The sequence below is a fragment of the Camelus ferus genome, chromosome 22, assembly GCF_009834535.1.
Source record: "Camelus ferus isolate YT-003-E chromosome 22, BCGSAC_Cfer_1.0, whole genome shotgun sequence".
Classification (NCBI taxonomy): Eukaryota; Metazoa; Chordata; class Mammalia; order Artiodactyla; family Camelidae; genus Camelus; species Camelus ferus.
The window spans coordinates 15,454,057-15,471,473 of NC_045717.1; the positions used below are offsets into that span (position 1 = coordinate 15,454,057).

Below are 17,417 nucleotides of genomic sequence, written 5' to 3' on the forward strand. Positions count from 1 at the left end.
GAAGCTGCTGGACCCACTGGCCGATCTTGGGGCGTCCCCACGGGTGCCCAAAGATGACATTTTCCTGAAAACCCGAAGAATTTGGGGAGCCTGTTGCTCCTCTAAGAGTACCCTGAGCGCGGTCCTAGACCTCTGCCTGCCACCAGATACATTAAGCAAGGTACAGGCGAGGCCCTCGGGTCTTCCGAAAGGCTGACAGCTTCGGGGTCCTGCTGCTCGTGCGGAAGTCACGCTCCAGGTCCCCGAGGAACGGCCAAAGCGGCCCCCGCCCGCCAGGGTCGCGGGCCCGTCAGTCCAATCCCGGAAAAGAGCCCGCGCCTCCTCCCTCGCGACCCGGCCAGCGCTCACCGCCTTCTCCAGGTGGCTGCGCGCCTGCTCGCTGTTCTTGGTGTGGTGGTAGAGCACCGAGCCGAGCTGCAGGTGCGTTCGGGCCTCAATGCGCTGTGGTGGCTTGAAGGGGAATACGGCCTGCAAGCAGTGCACGCACAGGCGGATCTTGGGCGGACTGGAAGTGCGGAAGTGCTCAGCGAAGCCCAGAAGCGCCAAGTACCACGACTCGGCCGCCTCGGCCTGCGCTGCCTGGGCCGCCGCCGCTTGGGCAGCCACCGCCGCCTGAGCCGCCATTTTGGCCTCCACAACAACAAGCCGCCGCCACAGGGAGGCGGAAGCAGGCGCACGGGGCGGGGCTGGGAGCGCCTTGCGTCTCTCGCGAGAGCTGCTACACCAAGCATCCTGGAACAAGCAGTTTGTATTTGGTGTGGCCGCGGCTTCAGGAAGGTCTGAGAAAAAGGCGACACACTCTGGCCCGCGGGACTGAGACCAGACATTGCCGATAGGGTGAGGTTTGCGTTCCTGTTTAGGGAGACCGCAGGCGTCCACGAAATGGCATGGTGTGGTTTGCCGATGCGGACTACATCTCCCATCAGGCCATGCGCAGTATAACAAGCCTCCCTCAGGTGGCGCCGGAGCATTGTGGGATTGGATGAGTCTCAAGATGGACAACCGGGATGTTGCAGGTAACAGCCCCCTTCTCCCCTCAAGCGTCCGCCCGGGTCCTCAGGCTACGCGTCTTTGCTTCACCCTCCCGTAGGGCCTGTGTCAGCCCGCAAGCCCTTCGCCTTAGCTTCTGGGCGGCCGGAAGTAGCCTCTTCTGCACCACCCCCATCTCCCGAGACCCCAGACCTAGTTGCTGCCCTCCTCCCCTCCCCCCGCGCTTGGTTTGCTGAGAACTCCCTGCTTGCCTTAAAGGCAGCCACCCAGATGTACCTTGGGCCGGCTTTCCGAAATAGCCGCCTTCAGGGCTTCTCCGAGCTCAGCTCTCTGAGCCAGCGGCAACCTTGGGCTGTCCTGCGCCCCTCTCTTAGGAGCAGCTGCCGTTTGGCCTGTATCCCGCTTTCTGGAAAAGCTGCTTTTCTGAATTGCACTCGGACTCCCTGTGCACACTTTCCTGGGTCTTTTGAGCCCCCACTTTACCACAGACCTTGTCCTTCCCTCTCTCCCAGCCCTAACCACCCCCTCCCCAGACTGGGATGCGTTCAGCAAATATTCATTGTGTGCTAGGCACTGTGCTAGGCTCTGAGGATGCAGTGATAACCAAAACAGGGCCCTGTCTTCCTGAAGGCTACTTTCTACTAGGGTGTCAGACAATGCACCAAAAAGGAAATATTTACGGAAAGTTAAAATGATGTGAGAGAGTAGGGGCGGAAGCTACTGATACTAGGTGGTCAAGGAAAGCCTTTTTAAGCAGAAGACATTTGAGATGAGAAGATACCAGCTATGGGAAGGCCTGCAGGGCAGAGCCTTCCACGCAGAGGGGGACAGCAAGTGCAAAGGCCTTGAATGCTTGTCATTTTAAAGAATGTCAGGGATAAAGTGGAAGTGGAGAGAGGAGCCATCTCTGGCAGAGCCTTGAAAATCAACGTTGAGAATTTGGATTTCATTTTGAGTCCCATGAGGAACCTTCCTGGTGTCTTCTTCGTCTCCATAGCTACCACCCTTGTCTGAAGACACTATCATCTTTTGCTTAGAGCCAGTAAGACTCCTCGTTGGTCTCCTTGCTGCCTGTGCACTCTGTCTAATCAGTAGCCTGAATGATGTTAAAAATAAAAATACCAATTGGATCTTGTCAGCTTAATACTCTCCAGTTGCTTCTTAAAGCCCTTTAAGTTAAACCCAGACTCCCTATCTTGCCCTCCCCGGCCAATCCTTGGAATCATCCACTGTGGCCACACTGGACCCTTTCTGGTCCTTGGATGCACCAGGCTTCTTCCAGCCTTGGGCTTTTGCATTTGCTTCTTACTTTGCCCAGATCACTCCCCATGTGACTTTTTAGGAAACTGGCTTTTTACCTTTCTGATTTTAGCTTAAAGGTGCCCTCTTCTAACAGTTATTTTCTGGCTACAGCCCTAGCTGTATAGGTGCTCCTCTGTTATTTTTTCTCACCTTTCTTTGGTTTCCAGCAGAGAGCTCTTATCACGATTTTGCAGCTACTTTTTGTTACAAGTCTGTTGTCTCCCCAGCCAGAAGTGAATCCCAAATAGACAGGGACCCCATCTGCCTTGTTTAGCATCAAGTACAGCACCTGGTTCATAGCTCAGCAAATGTTTGGTAAATAAATGAAGGAACAGACATGTGAACATCAATCTGAATGTCAGTTGCTGCAGGCAGCAGCGTCTGGGTTGCTCCCATAGCAGCTGCTGGACATGTTTGTGGAGTAAAGGTGATTTCTGATGTGTTTGTTTCCCTCCCCAGGAAAGGCTAACCGATGGTTTGGTGTTGCTCCTCCCAAGTCTGGAAAAATGAACATGAACATCCTTCATCAAGAAGAGCTCATTGCTCAGAAGAAACGGGAAATTGAAGCCAAAATGGAGCAGAAAGCCAAGCAGAATCAGGTGGCCAGCCCTCAGCCCCCACATCCTGGCGAGTAAGTCCCCCCTGAAGCTGGGTTAGGGTCTTAGAGGATCACCAGCAGAGGGTTTTGCTTGGGAGAGCAGTCAGGGTGCATCCAGCCACAGCCTGATAGTGCAAGGAGTGACACAGGTGCACTCTTTAAGGAGGCTCAGTGTTGCAGGAGAGAAATGAGGGGTGTGTGGAAGCCCAGAGGATGGCTGCCAACCATTTCACTCAGCAGTTATTTACCACTGACCAGTTGTGGTTCAGGGGCCAAGAATATAGCACAGAGTGAAAACCCAGATTCTATCCCTGTCCTTACGGGGCTCACAGTCTATTAGCAAATGAGGCCCAGTTATACCCCTCTAGCTGCCAGTGGGTAACATGAGGCACTGTGTTCCCAGATGCAGCAGCTGCCATAGAGATGCAGAAGAGGCTCTGCATTCTGAAGGCCCAAACCCTTTGAGGAAGCAGGGAAAGGATGCAGAGGACAGGAAGGGAGGAGAGCCCCTGTATGTCAGGCAGCCTGAGCTGCTAGGCCAGAGGGGCTGTTTCTGAGCCAGGTGGGAGATAGCTCAGGCAAGGTTTCCTCCTGACTTTCCTGAGAAACTCTGAGGGCATCCAAGAGTTTTGAGCAGAGGTGTGTGATCAGGGTGACAGGATCCAAGAATTTCAGGCTGGAAATTGACAGGTAAGCCCCTTTCTCCGTGGTCTGAAGTTAGAGCATGTTAACCCTGTATGAAAGCTCTGTTCTAGCTCACACCTTTTCTAAGAGTCTGTGGCTTCTTGAGAGTGAGACTTAGACCCTATTCCTGTTGCAACCAGGACCTGGCACCTCCAAGGCTCTCAGGAACATGGGGACTAGATATTGAGTGATCTGTGGGTGGGCTTGGGGGTTCTCGCCCCTGGGGTTATGAAGGACTTGCACCAAGATGGGGAAGGCCTGTAGGATTGGTTCCAAGAGGGTCCCCTGGAGGCTGCACCATCCCAGTGCTAGAATCAGTCAAGAGGGAACATCAGGTGGGTGGGTGCATGGTATAGGTAACTTTGGAAATAAGGTTGTTTTTCCCGGTTGTAAAAGGGTGGAGCACCTTAGAATTTCTTGCAGAAATAAGAATCATTCAAGTTGCCTCAAAAAAAAAAAAAAACCATTTTGATATATTCCCTTCCCATGTCATTGCTTTATTTTAGTAAATTGTGATCAGTTTCATGTGATGCTTCCCCCCCAACATTTTAAAGGAAAAGCTCCTCCCCCAGCTGCATTACAAATCTTTAGAACTATGATAGTTTTTAACTTTTACTTATTACTGAGATATAATGTGCCATAAAATTGATCTTTAAAACGACATAGTTTATGATTTCCAACATTTTCACAGCATTTGTGCAACTGTTTCCACTAATTCCAGAACATTTTATCACCCCAAAAAGAAACCTCATGCCCATGAGCAGTCACTCCCCATACCCACCTCCCCAGCCTCTGACAACCACTAAGCTATTTTCTCTCTGTGGATTTACCAATTCTGGATATTTTGTGTAACATGTGGCCTTTTGTGTCTAGCTTCTTTTACTGGACATAATGTTTTCAAGGTTCATTATAGTATGTGTCAGGACTTCCTTCCTTTTTGCAGCTGAATAATATTTCATTGTGTGGATGGACTGTGTTTTGTTTATCTGTTCATCAAGAGCCATCATTAACAGCTGTGTGATACCTCCTGCCATTTGTTATGAGTGGTTTTCAAGTGGGATTCTTTTGCTGATGTGCTGTTGCCCTAGAGTGTTTTCTTGTCTTTGTCCCTGCCTTCTTTCTGTCCCTCCTAAGGGAGGAGCACACAGCATGAGAACAGGGCCAGGGTCATTAGAAGACCCTGCTTGTTTAATGCCAAGGCTGGTTATCAGCAGGATCTTCTCATTTTATATAAAATAACTTTTACTACTTTTTTTTAACTTTTTTTTTAGCTTTAAATATAATTTTTATGTGTGGTAGAAAATCTGGGAAATAGGGAAGAAAATGAGGAAAAACTAAACTCAGTTGTAACCCTGCAACCCACAGACAAGTGCTGGTTACATTTTTAATGGGTTTTTGTAATTTCAATCAGATATATCTTGACATAAGTAGGGCCATGTTGTAGATACTGTTTTATATCTTGCCTTTTTGTTTTTCATTTAATGTTGTGCTTGGTTGCTTTATTTATAAAATTTTAACTTCTCAGGGCCCCTCCATCTGCCCTGTGGATGTCCCATAATTTATTTAACCAATGCCCTTTGTTGACTACTTAGGTTTTTTTCCACTTTTACTTCATTAGAACAGATTTCTAGAAGGATGAAACTTAGTTTTAAAGGAAAAGGTTCAGACCCATGGGCTTGCTGAGCTTTTACCAATTACTGGGTGTGTCTATATGATGGATGTGGCCTTGAAAGCAGCACGTACGAGGAATTTCTGAGGTTGGAGCAGGATGGTACATGACAGCTGAAAATGGAAGAAGTAGGCTGTGTACTATAATCACAGCCTTATTTCTAATCTAAGGGTCAAATCAAAAAAAATATACCAAAGTGTTAATAGTGACTCTCGTGAGGAGATTTTGGGGGCTGTTTTTTCTCCTTGCTTTCTATATTTGTTTTCCCACATTCCCACTTGCTCATAATGAGCCTCTACTACTTTTATGATAATGAAAAATGAATTTGAATTAAACATAGGCACTTGGGTTTGCTCTTGTGCTTTGTTAAAAATAAATTTTTCTATTTTCGAAGTAAAACATACTCTGCAAAAAGAAAAGAGAGAAAAAGTAATAAAAAGATAAAATCTCCCTATAGTTCTCCCACAAAGAGATGGCTGTTGGTGTTTTCTTGTGCACATGTGATACCCACAGAAGCACTGGCTGACCCAGGCCCGAACTACAGTCACACACAAGTACAGACACTGCCTTTGAGAGCTCTAAAATTTAGCTGGTAAGACAGACTTGGAAACAGTGATAGCCCAGAAAATTAGTTAACAATAGGAGGAGGGGAGGGTGTAGCTCAGTGGTAGAGTATGTGCCTAGCATGCACAAGGTCCTGGGTTCAATCCCCAGTATCTAAATAAATAAATAAATACCCACCCACCCACCCCAGAAAATAACTTTAAAAAAAAAAAAGTTACGACAGGTGCCATACAGAAGGTGAACAGGTGCTTCTGAGCCTCTTGTTGGGGAGGCCCTTTGGACCTGGGGGTCAACATGCAGGCAGAGATGACATCAGTGTAGGTAGTATTGCTTTGACTAGAACAAGATTGTTCCATCTTGCAACTCTGAAGGCTGTTTTGTGCACTCAGTTTCCCGACATCTTTAGGGGCCTGTTTTGGGTCCCATTAGGTGAGAACACAGCACAGGGGAGGGTGGCAAGATGGGCAAGGTGTGCTCCCTCCCCTCTTCTCAAAGTTTACCCTCTCTTCCTCTGTCTTGGGTCTAGAATTCAAAATGCACACAACTCTAATGTTTCCAACAAGTTTGCCAATGACGGCAGCTTCTTGCAGCAGTTTCTGAAGTTACAGAAGGCACAGACCAGTACAGGTGAGTGCAGTCACCCCTGTCCCATGTCACCTCCTCCTAGAGCTCAATCTGCCGGCTCTCTCTCACCAGGGTCCCTCAGCACCTCAGAAGTGGCAGGTCCTGCCTCAGACTTGTTCCTCTCATCCCTCGTTCATTGAGTGCCCTCATTCTGCTTGTCCCCACGTTAAATGCCCAGCAGGAGAGTGCAGACCCTGCCTTCTCGGTTCTTACCCCAAAGGAGTGGAGACAAATAAGACAGGGTTTGATTCGGGGTAGTAGGGGCCATGACTAAACATGCCCCAGGGTTATGAGATTGTGGTTTAACTTAAAGCCGCAGTCAGATGCAAGGAACAGGATCCTGTTCTGGGGGTGGTAAGCTGGCCGACAGGAGCCTCATGGGACATGCCAGCTGTGATAATCACCACCTGTGGGGAGCCCACCTATATCTTTGGTTATGCAATTACCAGTCTCATTTTTATCGTAAGAAAGTTGTTGGTGAAATAACTGACCTTCAACCTTTGTCAGGTTTCCCAGGTAACAGCTAAGAAAATTAACCCAAGGTCTAATTTGCCCACAGAGAGGGAAGAAGGGCTGTATGAGCTCTTCACTGCAGGGTCTCAGGCTGCTTGAAAAACCCCGGAAGCGGGGAGGTGGGTAATAGCAGTGTGGTAGAGTACATGCCTAGCATGCACGAGGTCCTGGGTTCAATCCCCAGTATCTCCATTTAAAAAAAAAAAATCAGTAAATAAATAAATAAACCTAATTATCTCTTCAAAAAATTAATTAATTAATAATAAAATAAATAGATTTTGCTTTAAAAAGAAAAGCAAAGCCCCGAATAGTCTGGCTTCAGCCCACTACTGACAACCAGAGGGAATGGTTGTAAGCTGGATGTGGGCTTTGGGTCTTATCTGGAAGAGCTGCTGCATCCATAGGCTGTGGATGCAGGTGTCAAAGGCACCTACTGCCAGAGCTGCCACATACAGAGCCCTAGGCTGGCTTCCCCGGGTTGGGTGACCACGACCGGTTGTTCTTTTCTGAGCTTCTCTCATGCTTATCTGTAAAATAGGGGTGGCATCCTCTGAGTGCTTCTGAGCACTCCCTGGCTGCCAGGTGCTGTGCTGCATGCTCAGAACCCAGCCCCGGGGGCTTAGGGCATTCAGGTTAGGCAGGAAGATGGGGAAACCTGTGCCACAGACTTTGAGTATGGGTATCCTTCCTTATATCCCCAGATGCCCCCCCCAGTGCACCTAGTGCCCCACCTCGTGTGCTCCCCCGCACTGGGAAGAGGCCACCCCTCATCAGCAGCCCTCTGGGCCAGGTGAAGAACTACGTGCATGCCAAGCAGCTGCCTGTGGCCAGCCGCCCAAGTGTCTTCCAGTCTCCTGATGAGGACGAGGAGGAGGACTATGAGCAGTGGCTGGAGATCAAAGGTAAGGTGCAAGGGCTGCCACCCTCTGTCCACAGTCGCTCCTCCAGCTCCGCAGGCAGGATCCCTGGTCAGCAGGGGCGTAGCGTGTTTGGAGCTGTGGTCGGAGGTGCTGCCAGGCCTCCAGGCTGAGCCACAGGTCAGGGTGGAGCCCTTCAGGGTGAAGGTAAAGGATGGGGTGGAGAGGGTAGTGTGGAGGGGCTGCAGAATGTGGCTTCATTCTGGGAGCTGTGGGACCATTGTCCACTCGTGGGGGCTGGTCTCCATCTGGTGGGGGGTGGGATCTCAGGGCAGTGTTCACTTGTGTCCTCATCCAGTGCTAGAGGAGGAGCTCCTCAATGTTAACCTGTCTCCAGCAGTTTGGGCCAGAGGTAACAAGCCTGCAGGTTGGAGCATGTGCTCTCCTGCCCAGGGAAGGATGGTCATTGGCTTTGGGTGAGCTAGTTCAGGCCCCATGGTGGAGGAGGGCAGAGGCAGGTGGCAGCGGAGGCACTCCTTGTGCATCCAGCCTTGTCCACATTCAGAACAAGACCTCAGTGCCACCTAAGCTATGTGGAGGATTGGGCCACCTCTGCTCCAGGATGGCTGGCACAGTCATATCTCCCTAACAGTGAGAACAGACTGAAGTGACCACATTGTTATGCCATGACAGCCTCTAGACCCCTTGCTCTGGATAAGGGTGCTGGCTTCAGGCCATATATCTGAGCAACTCTGTGGCCAACCTCAAACTTTGGAGCATTAGTTGAATGGAGCCAGTGAGGGTGGCATTTCCTCAGAGAGATGCTCAGGCAGTTCCAACAGTACCCTGCTGGGAACTGCCGCCTTACAAAGGGCAGTGGGTGTCTCTCGAGGCCCTTGAGGCCTATTATGGATTGCGGTTGATGTGACCTCAAAAAAGCACATGTGCTTGTAGAGTGACCAGGTCAGGGTCATTGCCAGGCATGTGGGAGGAAGTGAGGCTAAGGGGTAAGTTGGGCACAGAATGTCTCTAGGACCACTTAGGCCACACATCGTACCATCACCTCACTTCACCCCTGAGCTTCCTGGCAGCACAAGCAACAGGGGGAATAAAATTGGCCACAGGCTTAGTGTCTAGCCCCGTTGTCAAGAGGAACAAATGTTCCTAAGGACTGACTGACATCAAGAAATTTCTCCTGGGAGTTCTCATACAAGGGGCATGAGCTGTATGGTGGCTGACAGATAGCCTCAGAAACAGGCCAGTAATAAATACAAAATCAAGTTCCGTGTGGCTCAAAACGGAGGCTAATACAAGTACAAAAATTATTTTTATAGCTTTGTTCACTGAAGATTTTGTAAAGTAGTGATTAAGCCTGTTGCAGTGAGCATCCCTGGTGCCTGGATGTTGGTCTGGAAACACACTTAACTCACGGAAACCAGGGCTTCTTGGAGAAATGGCTGGCTCTAGGTCTGGGCAGGAAGTGTCTGAGATGATCTTGAAGCACCCTGTCCCAGCAGATAGTGAGGAGGCCATTAGAGACTCCTGGGGTCATGGCCAAAGGCCTCAGGAGCCAGCTTTCAGAGGCCCCCTGGCCACAGAGGGGCTGACTGAGCTTTTGTGATGACATTGTTAAGCCTACTGATGGGCTTCTGACTTTGTAATGATATTTTTAAAAAAGAACTTGTCATTTTTGAAGGATAACAGTGGAGTAATTTATTATACTGAACACTGGTTTAAAAAAAAAAATTGACCATTCCAAAAAAGGAAGGGGAGGCTGGCTGTGTTTTTTGTCGTCTCTCTCCCAGCCTGGGGATTGACTTGGCCTTTGGGAGGCTTACACACTTTTCTCCCCTCAGCGTGTCTCGCAGACTGTCTAGACCGACTCACCCCTCATCATGGTGCTTTGTGCATGGACCTGGGACGCCCGACAACCTCCCGCATTTCACCCTCTTCTCCCCCCACCCCTCTGTCCTTGTGGTCCGTAGAGAGAGTGTGCCTGTTGACTGTGGGGTGTGTGAGTTGAACCCCAGTACTGACAGCCTCCTTAAAGTTTCACCCCCAGAGGGAGCCGAGACTCGGAAAGTGATAGAGAAATTGGCCCGCTTTGTGGCAGAAGGAGGCCCCGAGTTAGAAAAAGTAGCTATGGAGAACTACAAGGATAATCCGGCGTTTTCGTAAGTATTTCTGGGAGGGGAAGGCCACTGCTACTTCATGTTCTTGTCACACGTTAGTACATGCAGACGTTCTTGTAAAGCCGTAGTGGTGACAGGCTGGCCGGGGCTGGGTGCTTACTTGCGCAAGCCAGACACTGTTCGAGTGCTTTCTTACTCACACCGGAGGTTGCAAGGGGCTCCAGTATGGCGTGGAGACTTACTTTTGGGCCCCATCAAGGTGTCTGTGCTCACCAGCTTGCTTTTGCACAACGTGTCTTCAGAAGCTTCATGGGTCTGCCCATCCCAGTCGCTCATCTTCCACTCTCTGTTTTGCCCAATTCCTTTCCAGGTTTTTGCACGATAAGAATAGCAGGGAATTCCTCTACTACAGAAAGAAGGTGGCTGAGATAAGAAAGGAAGCACAGAAGTTGCAGGCAGCCTCTCAGAAAGGTAGGCGGTTGAAGGGGGTGGGAGGTTCTAGGGAGGCGTGTGGACAAACCACACCCCATGTGGAATGGGGGTTCCTTTCCTGGAGCCTGCTGTGGCATAGGGTGGCATCAACAGCACAGGTCTGTGCCCTCCCAGGCAGCGGGGTCATGCTGGGGCTGGCCCTGTGCTCTCTGCTGGTACTCTGAGGGTAAGGAAATCTAAGGGTCAAGGTGAAGGTCAGAATCATGTCCAGGAGCTCAGCCCTGTGCATGTAAAGGGGGCATAGGGGAGGTACACTTGCCCCTTGTTGGTTCATGGTCACTTTCACAAGTGCTAATGAGCACCTGCTGCATGCTGAGCACTGAGGACACTTAGAGACAAGCAGTGCCTAACACTGAAGAGGGGCCAGGGGACAGAAACGGTCAGCTGGTGAGACCCTGGTGGGATGTGTCAGGGGAGGGGGAGATGCCAGCTGGTTTCCAGGTGTAATGAAGTGAAATCACAGCCAGGCGCTGGTGGGCAGCAGGGGTATTGATGTTTAAGCTAAATGTGGGACACAGACGTTGGTTCATTGTGTCTGTCACTTGCAGTCCCTTGCCCTGATGTCCTCAAGAGAGGAGGGCCAGGCCCACCCCTACCATGTGACCTGGGGCTGCAGCTCCCAGCAGCAAGACCGATGTTGGGGTTCCCATCCCCTCTCCAGCCTGGACCCAGACTTTCCCTTACATTCTGTTCCCATGTCCTAGTGTGTGCCCAAAGCCCACAGACCTGTGGGGTGGGAAGAGTTGGGGTGTGGTGGGGCGGAGGCTTAAGATATATTATTATGTTAACTATGGTATTTGGTTCCAGTACAGTAATCTGATTCCCATTTGCCTGTTTTTCTTTGTATTGTTCCTAAAATAAACCCCTCTTGTTGCCTGTGGGGTTCTTAGCAGAAATTAGGCTGTTGGGTGTGGTGAGTTGAGCTCAGTACTGACAGCCTGCTTAAAGTTTCACCCCCAGAGGACGAAGAGGTCAAGAACCTCGCAGAAAAGTTGGCCAGGTTCATAGCAGATGGGGGTCCCGAGGTGGAAACCATTGCCCTCCAGAACAACCGCGAGAACCAGGCATTCAGGTAAGGGTGGGGGACCTGCTGGGGAGGTGATCCCTCACCCTAGTCAGAGCTTCCCTGCTGAGAAAGTGGGCTTGGTGTGGTGTTGAGATGTGCTAGGGTCCCATGGCAAGAAGTTGGCAGGGCCAGGACTCAGGTCCAAGAGGTTCTGACCACAGGGTTTTAGGCCTGCCACCCCGTAGCATTCCCTGAGTGCACATTGCTGCCCTGAATCGGCTCTTGAGGCGGCTGTGTGGGGACCTTTGGGGCCTTGTGTTTTCTGGGTGCCTCACAGAGAACGTCTCTAGCACTTGCCTTGCTCCCTTTATACCAGAAACAGCAGCTCCAGGCTGGGGGCAGGCCAAGCTTTCAAACAGAAACTCACGGAATTGTTCACTGTGTACATTTTTGGGGTCTCATCTTTATGATAATGGGGAATGTGGTACCTCAGACTCTGGGGAGGGGCAACCCCCAGCCTGTGTGTACTTTCCACAGAGGGGGTAGGACAAGCCACCTGGCATCCCTGCTGTTCCCAGCCATGAAGTCACACCCCAGCCCCTCAGACTGGGTCTGTGCTCACCCGCTCTTCCATTTATTGGGTGGGTTCAGTACCTGCTCTTTGCTGGGGAAGGCTGATGGGGGCGGTGGGGAGGTGGGGGTGAGGCAATTGCTGCTGCAGGGCAGGGACTCGAAGAGGTTTGTGAAGTGGACACTGAACTCGCTGTGAGGGCGATGCACCCGTAAGGACACTTTTGGCCACAAGTAACACAAGTCCCCAGTAAGTCAGTGAGGAGATGTGATGGTGCTTGTAACAAAAAGTGCCAGAGCAGCAGGCATCTGGGCTGGTTGATTCAGCAGCTCTAGACACCATCAGGGACTCAGGAAGAAGGAAGCAGGAGTGGATGCTGGGCAGGCAGCCAGTCGCATCTACTACATGCAAGCTAGCGTGAGCTAGACGTGGGACAAAGTGAAGGGCGTTTGGAGGGACTGCCTTGCGGAAGTGAGGCAACAGAGATGGGGGCGTTGTGCCACCATGGTGGGGATTCAGGGTGAGTGTTGGCATGGTGAAGACGGGCCATGAAGCCAGGCAGGGCTGAGTCCCAGAGGGCTCAGGTGTTCACTGAGAACCTTTGGAGGGTCTGCATAGGGAGTGATGGGGTCAGCTGTGCTTCCAGGGTCATCTGGCCACAGCTGCGAAGGGTGGTCAGACACACCAGGTTGAGGCAGATGAGGGCATCATCAGGTGGTGGCTGAAGGGTTCAGGTGTACCTGTGTATGGTGCATGGCCAGCTAGGAGCTTTTGTGGGGGCTGTGGGGTTTGGGTCTAGAGTTCAGGAGACCTGGGATCTCCACAACATAGTGATACCAGCCACCACCACTCTACTCTACCCAAACCAGTGTTTACTTAACATTCTACTTTAATTCACATCTTATTTTTTTTTTCATTTACATAAGTTTATTTAAATGGGGAATGTAGTGTACTGTCACTCATCATGAGAAGAGCTGATTAAAAATCTATTATAGGCAGAGTGGGTGAGGTAATGGAATTCTGTAGAAGGCCCAGAGCCCAGGTGGCTCTTCCTGGTCAGAGGGGCCCCAGGGCTGAGCAGCTCCAGCTGAGCCTTTCCCCTGGGGTCAAAGCGAAGAGATGTTACCACAAGTGGCTCTAGGCCCTCCATGGTACCTTTTGTGGGACATGGCTGGCAGGCATCCAGCTTGTTGAGTGTGGCCTTGATGGATGCTGGGTGGTGACAGCCAGGAGTAAGGACAGACCCTGAGGGTGCCTGGCAGAGAAGCAGCTGAGGTTGACCAGCTTGCTTTGGGCGAGCTCATTTCCATGTCAGAGCTGAACCACAGTCAGCACTCTGCATTGGGGAAGAGTGAAAGAGGTAAGATCAGGTGTCCGGGCCTGTGCAAGCCATGTAGGTTCATACCAATTAGACTGTTACATCTCCACAAGGGGTCAGGTGCAAGGCAGCTCCTCTGGCACCCCGAGATCTAATAGCCACCTCAAGTTCCTGCCACTGCTGGTCCTTTCCTGCCCTCTTGATTCCCCAGCAGCTCTTTGTTTTGGAAAACAATGGTTAACAGCTATACGTGTCCGTAAAGTAGCTGGAAATACCTATTCCTTTGACCAGCCATCCCACTTCAGAGATGCCATCCCCAGAAATAATGTTATATGTAGTACTGTCATAGTTATGAAAAATTAGTTAACACATTCAATATCCAGCCCCAGTGGGCTAAACTTCTATAACTGCATCTCCCCAGTGGAATTGTGGCCATCAGAAGGCAAGTTGGAGAAGGTGATAGCAGCCAGCACACCTCAAGTCACATGTGGCTCTAACATCACCCGGGTGAACCACGTTGTTCTGTACAACAACCTGGCATGCTGGCCTCTTACAGGTGAGGAATCTGAGGCAAGGAGGCCAGTCAGTGGAGGTGCTTTCACCACCATGCTATGTTGCATTCTAACGGGAAAGGAAAGCCTTACGTTGTCAAGTTAAGAAATTTTTTAAAAATCAGGATGTGGAAAATAGAATCATGGCTCTGTTCATATAAATCCACACTGGAAAAAAGTCTGGAAGGAAAGACACCAAAGTGTTAACTTTGGTTAACCCTGAGGGTGGGATCACTCCTACTAGAGGGGGTCTTTGCACCTGTGCCCAGGGCCCACAGTGAGCTGTTCCTCCCCTCACAGACAGGCATAGCTCTCAGGGCAGGTTGGAGGAGATTCAGTGTGAATAGGCAGCTGAGGCCAGGAAGAAGCCTGTGAGCTGAGAGGAGACCCACACCGTCAGGAGCTGCCCACCTGCCCCAGTGGGCGAATCCCCCAGTCTTCTTTGCTTGGAGGAACCGGATAGCTTTGAATCCATGCTCTGGTTGCCATGAGTCTTTTTTAAATCCAGCCATCTGCTCCCTTCCCTCTTTGAATGATTTCTTGCTTTTGTCTCTTAACTTTTTTTAAGATGTTATTTTTCAGAGCAGTTTTAGCTTCACAGCAAAATTGAGTGGAAGGTGCAGAGACTTCACATGTGCCCCCTGCCCCAACACATGCACAGCCTCCCCCATTATCAACATTTCCCGCTGGAGTAGTATAATTATTACAGTTGATGAACCTGTATTGACACATCATAATCACCCAAAGTCTATAGTTTATGTTAGGGTTCACTTTTCCTGCTGTATATTCTATGGATTTGGACAAATGTGTAATGACATATATCCATCGCTGTGGTGTCATACAGAGTATTCTCAGTGCCCTAAAATTCCCCGTGTTCTGCCTATTCATCTCTTTTCCTTTAACCCCAGGCAACCGCTGATTTTTTTTTCTGACTCCGTAGTTTTGCCTTTTCCAGAATGTCATATAATTGGAGTCATAGTATGTTGCCTTTTTGGATTGGCTTCTTTCACTTAGTAATATGCATTTAAGGTTGCTCCAAAGTTGGTTTTTTTTGTTTTTTTTGTTTTGTTTTCTGTGGTTTTTTGGGGTTTTTTTTTTTGTTTTGCTTGATAGCTCATTTCTTTTTAGATTGAATGACTTTCCATTGTCTAGATGTACCATAGTTTATTTACCCATTCATCTCCTGCATGGCATCTTGGTTGCTTCCAAGATTTGGCAATTATGAATAAAGCTGCTGTAAACATCTGTGTGCAGGGTTTTTGTGTGGACATAAATTTTCAACTCTTTTTATACCAAGAAGTGATTGCTGGATTGTATGATACATTTAGTTTTGTAAGAAACTGGTTAACTGTCTTCCAGAGTGACTAGTACCAAGCAGAGGGAACATTTCCTAACCAGTAAGCCCTGAAGTGTGATAGTGTCAGTTCTCCAACTTTGTTCTTTTTCCATATTGTGTTGACTGTTGTAGGGCTTTTGTCTCTCTGTATAAACTTTAGAATCAGATTGTCAATATTCGCAAAATAACCTGCTGGGATTTTGACTGGAATTGCACTGAATCTAGAAATCAAGTTGGAAATAACTGACATCTTGACAGTGGTGAGTCTTCCTATCCATGAACATGTAATCTCTTCATTTATTTAGTTCTTTGAATTCGTTCATCAGAGTTTTTTAGTTTTCCTCATATAGATCTTATACATATTTTGTTAGACTTATATCTGAGTAGTTCATTTTGAGAAATGCTAGTGTAAATGTTTTTAATTTCAAATTCTACGTGTTCATTGCTGGTGTGTAGGAATGTGATTGACTTCGGTATATTAATCTTGTATCCTGCAACCTTTCTATAATAGCTTGTTAATTCCAGGATGGGTTTTCTGGTCTTTGATCTGGTTTTTTTCCTATGTAGATGATCATGTCATATTTCTTCCTTCTCAATCAGTACATCTTCTATTTCCTTTTCTCATCTTACTGCATTAGCTAGAACTTCCAGTATGATGATGAAAAGCATTGGAGGGGTGGGATATTCTTGCCTTGTTTCTGTTTTCAGTGGGAAAGCTTCAAGTTTCTTATCTAAGTATGATCTAAGACATAGGTTTTTTTTATAGATATTCTTTATCAAGTGGAGGAAGTTCCCTTATGTTCCTAGTTTACTGAGAGTTTTCTTGTGAATGGATATTAAATTTTGTTAAATGCTTTTTCTGCAGCGATTGATATGATCATGTGATTTTTCTTCTTTAGCCTATTAATGTGATGGATTACACTACTTTTTTTTCCCCTTCTTTTGGTGGGGGGAGGTCATTAGGATATTTATTTATTTTCTTAAATGGAGATATTGGGAATTGAACCCAGGACCTTATGCATGCTAAGCATGCACTCTACCACCAGTCTGCACCCTCCCCCACCAGATTACATTACTTGATTTTCAAATGTTGAAGCAGCATTGTGTGCTTGAAATTAAGCCCATTTGGTTGTGGTGTAGAATTCTTTTTATACATTGGTGGATTAAGTTTGCTAATGTTTCGTTGAGGATTTTTATATCTCTGTTCACGAGGGATGTTGGTCTGTAGTCTTCTTTTCTTGTGATGTTTCTGTCTGGTTTTAGTATTAGGGTAATTGAGTGAGTTAGGAAATGTTCTCTCTGCTTCTGTCCTCTGAAAGAGATTGTACAGAATTGGTGTGATCTCTTCCTTAAATGTTGGGTAGAATTCACCAGTGAACTTTGGGAAGATTATTAATTATTGATTCAATTTCTTTAATAGAAATAGGCCTGTTTAGATTGTCTGTTTCTTCTTGTGTGAGTTCTGGCAGATTGTATCTTTCAAAGAATTGGTTCATTTCATCTAGGTTACCAGATTTGTGGCATAGAGGCCACAGTCTCCCCATCCCTCCATCCCACTCTAGGTATTGATGTTATTAACAGACCTAGGAGTTCTTCCATCCCTTTCTCAGCTGTCATGTAGAAATAGTCTGTGGGTTTTTTCTGCTAACTTTCTCTTATATAGAAGGAATTTATAGCATCCTCGAGCCTGCGTGTTGCTCTTGTAGTACAGCATTGTGCCATGACTGTCCCTCCAGGTTCATGAGTACAGGTGTAGCCTCTTCTTGTCAAGGGCTGTGTAATCTATGCTGTGTATAGATTTTGCTATATGGAACTGGGCTGTGACTCTTCTCTCTGGTGTGGACCCCAGAGTTGGGACTGTTGGCTCAGTATGTGCATAGTCTGAGAGATGCCGGGCAGGTGCAGAGGAAGCTGCAGCCTCTGCCAGCTCTGAACCCAGCACCACTTGCTCTGCACTTGGGAACCCACAGCTTCCAGCGAGGCTGGCAGTGAGTTCCCTGTTCGTTCCAGTGTTCAGTGTCTTTGTTTTGGCTCTGTCCACTCCTGATGCCTCTTAAGGATGCTTCAGAAAGGAGCACAAGTGTGCCCAGCTGTTAGGTTTGGGACAAATCCTGCCCTTCCTGGCACCAGGTGTCTCTCGCAATTCAGGATTTCTTGGTTTGTGGGCACTGGTGCACTCGTCTAGGGCAGCAGGGGAAAAATCCCTGCAG

General features: G+C 48.6%; 2 protein-coding genes across 5 annotated transcripts in view; one reads left to right on the forward strand and one right to left on the reverse strand.

The window, feature by feature from the left end:
- Window positions 1-668, reverse strand: part of MAU2 (MAU2 sister chromatid cohesion factor) — a 29,316-nt gene extending 28,648 nt beyond the window's left edge. For 3 of the 4 annotated variants that reach the window (XM_014552029.2, XM_032465176.1, XM_006176302.3), the window contains exon 1: window positions 349-667. In XM_014552029.2, the coding sequence (XP_014407515.1) occupies window positions 349-624 (276 nt within the window). In that variant the 5' untranslated portion in view covers window positions 625-667. Of the gene's footprint in view, window positions 1-348 lie in introns of all 4 variants that reach the window. The other variant, XM_032465177.1, reaches the window with a different exon arrangement.
- A 191-nt stretch (window positions 669-859) lies between these two features.
- The window catches only part of SUGP1 (SURP and G-patch domain containing 1), a 28,972-nt gene continuing 12,414 nt past the window's right edge, over window positions 860-17,417 (forward strand). The window contains exons 1-7 of the mRNA XM_032465175.1: window positions 860-1,016; window positions 2,752-2,923; window positions 6,334-6,434; window positions 7,646-7,846; window positions 9,852-9,975; window positions 10,304-10,404; window positions 11,374-11,497. Of these exons, the coding sequence (XP_032321066.1) occupies window positions 983-1,016; window positions 2,752-2,923; window positions 6,334-6,434; window positions 7,646-7,846; window positions 9,852-9,975; window positions 10,304-10,404; window positions 11,374-11,497 (857 nt within the window). The 5' untranslated portion in view covers window positions 860-982. The remainder of the gene's footprint in view (window positions 1,017-2,751; window positions 2,924-6,333; window positions 6,435-7,645; window positions 7,847-9,851; window positions 9,976-10,303; window positions 10,405-11,373; window positions 11,498-17,417) is intronic.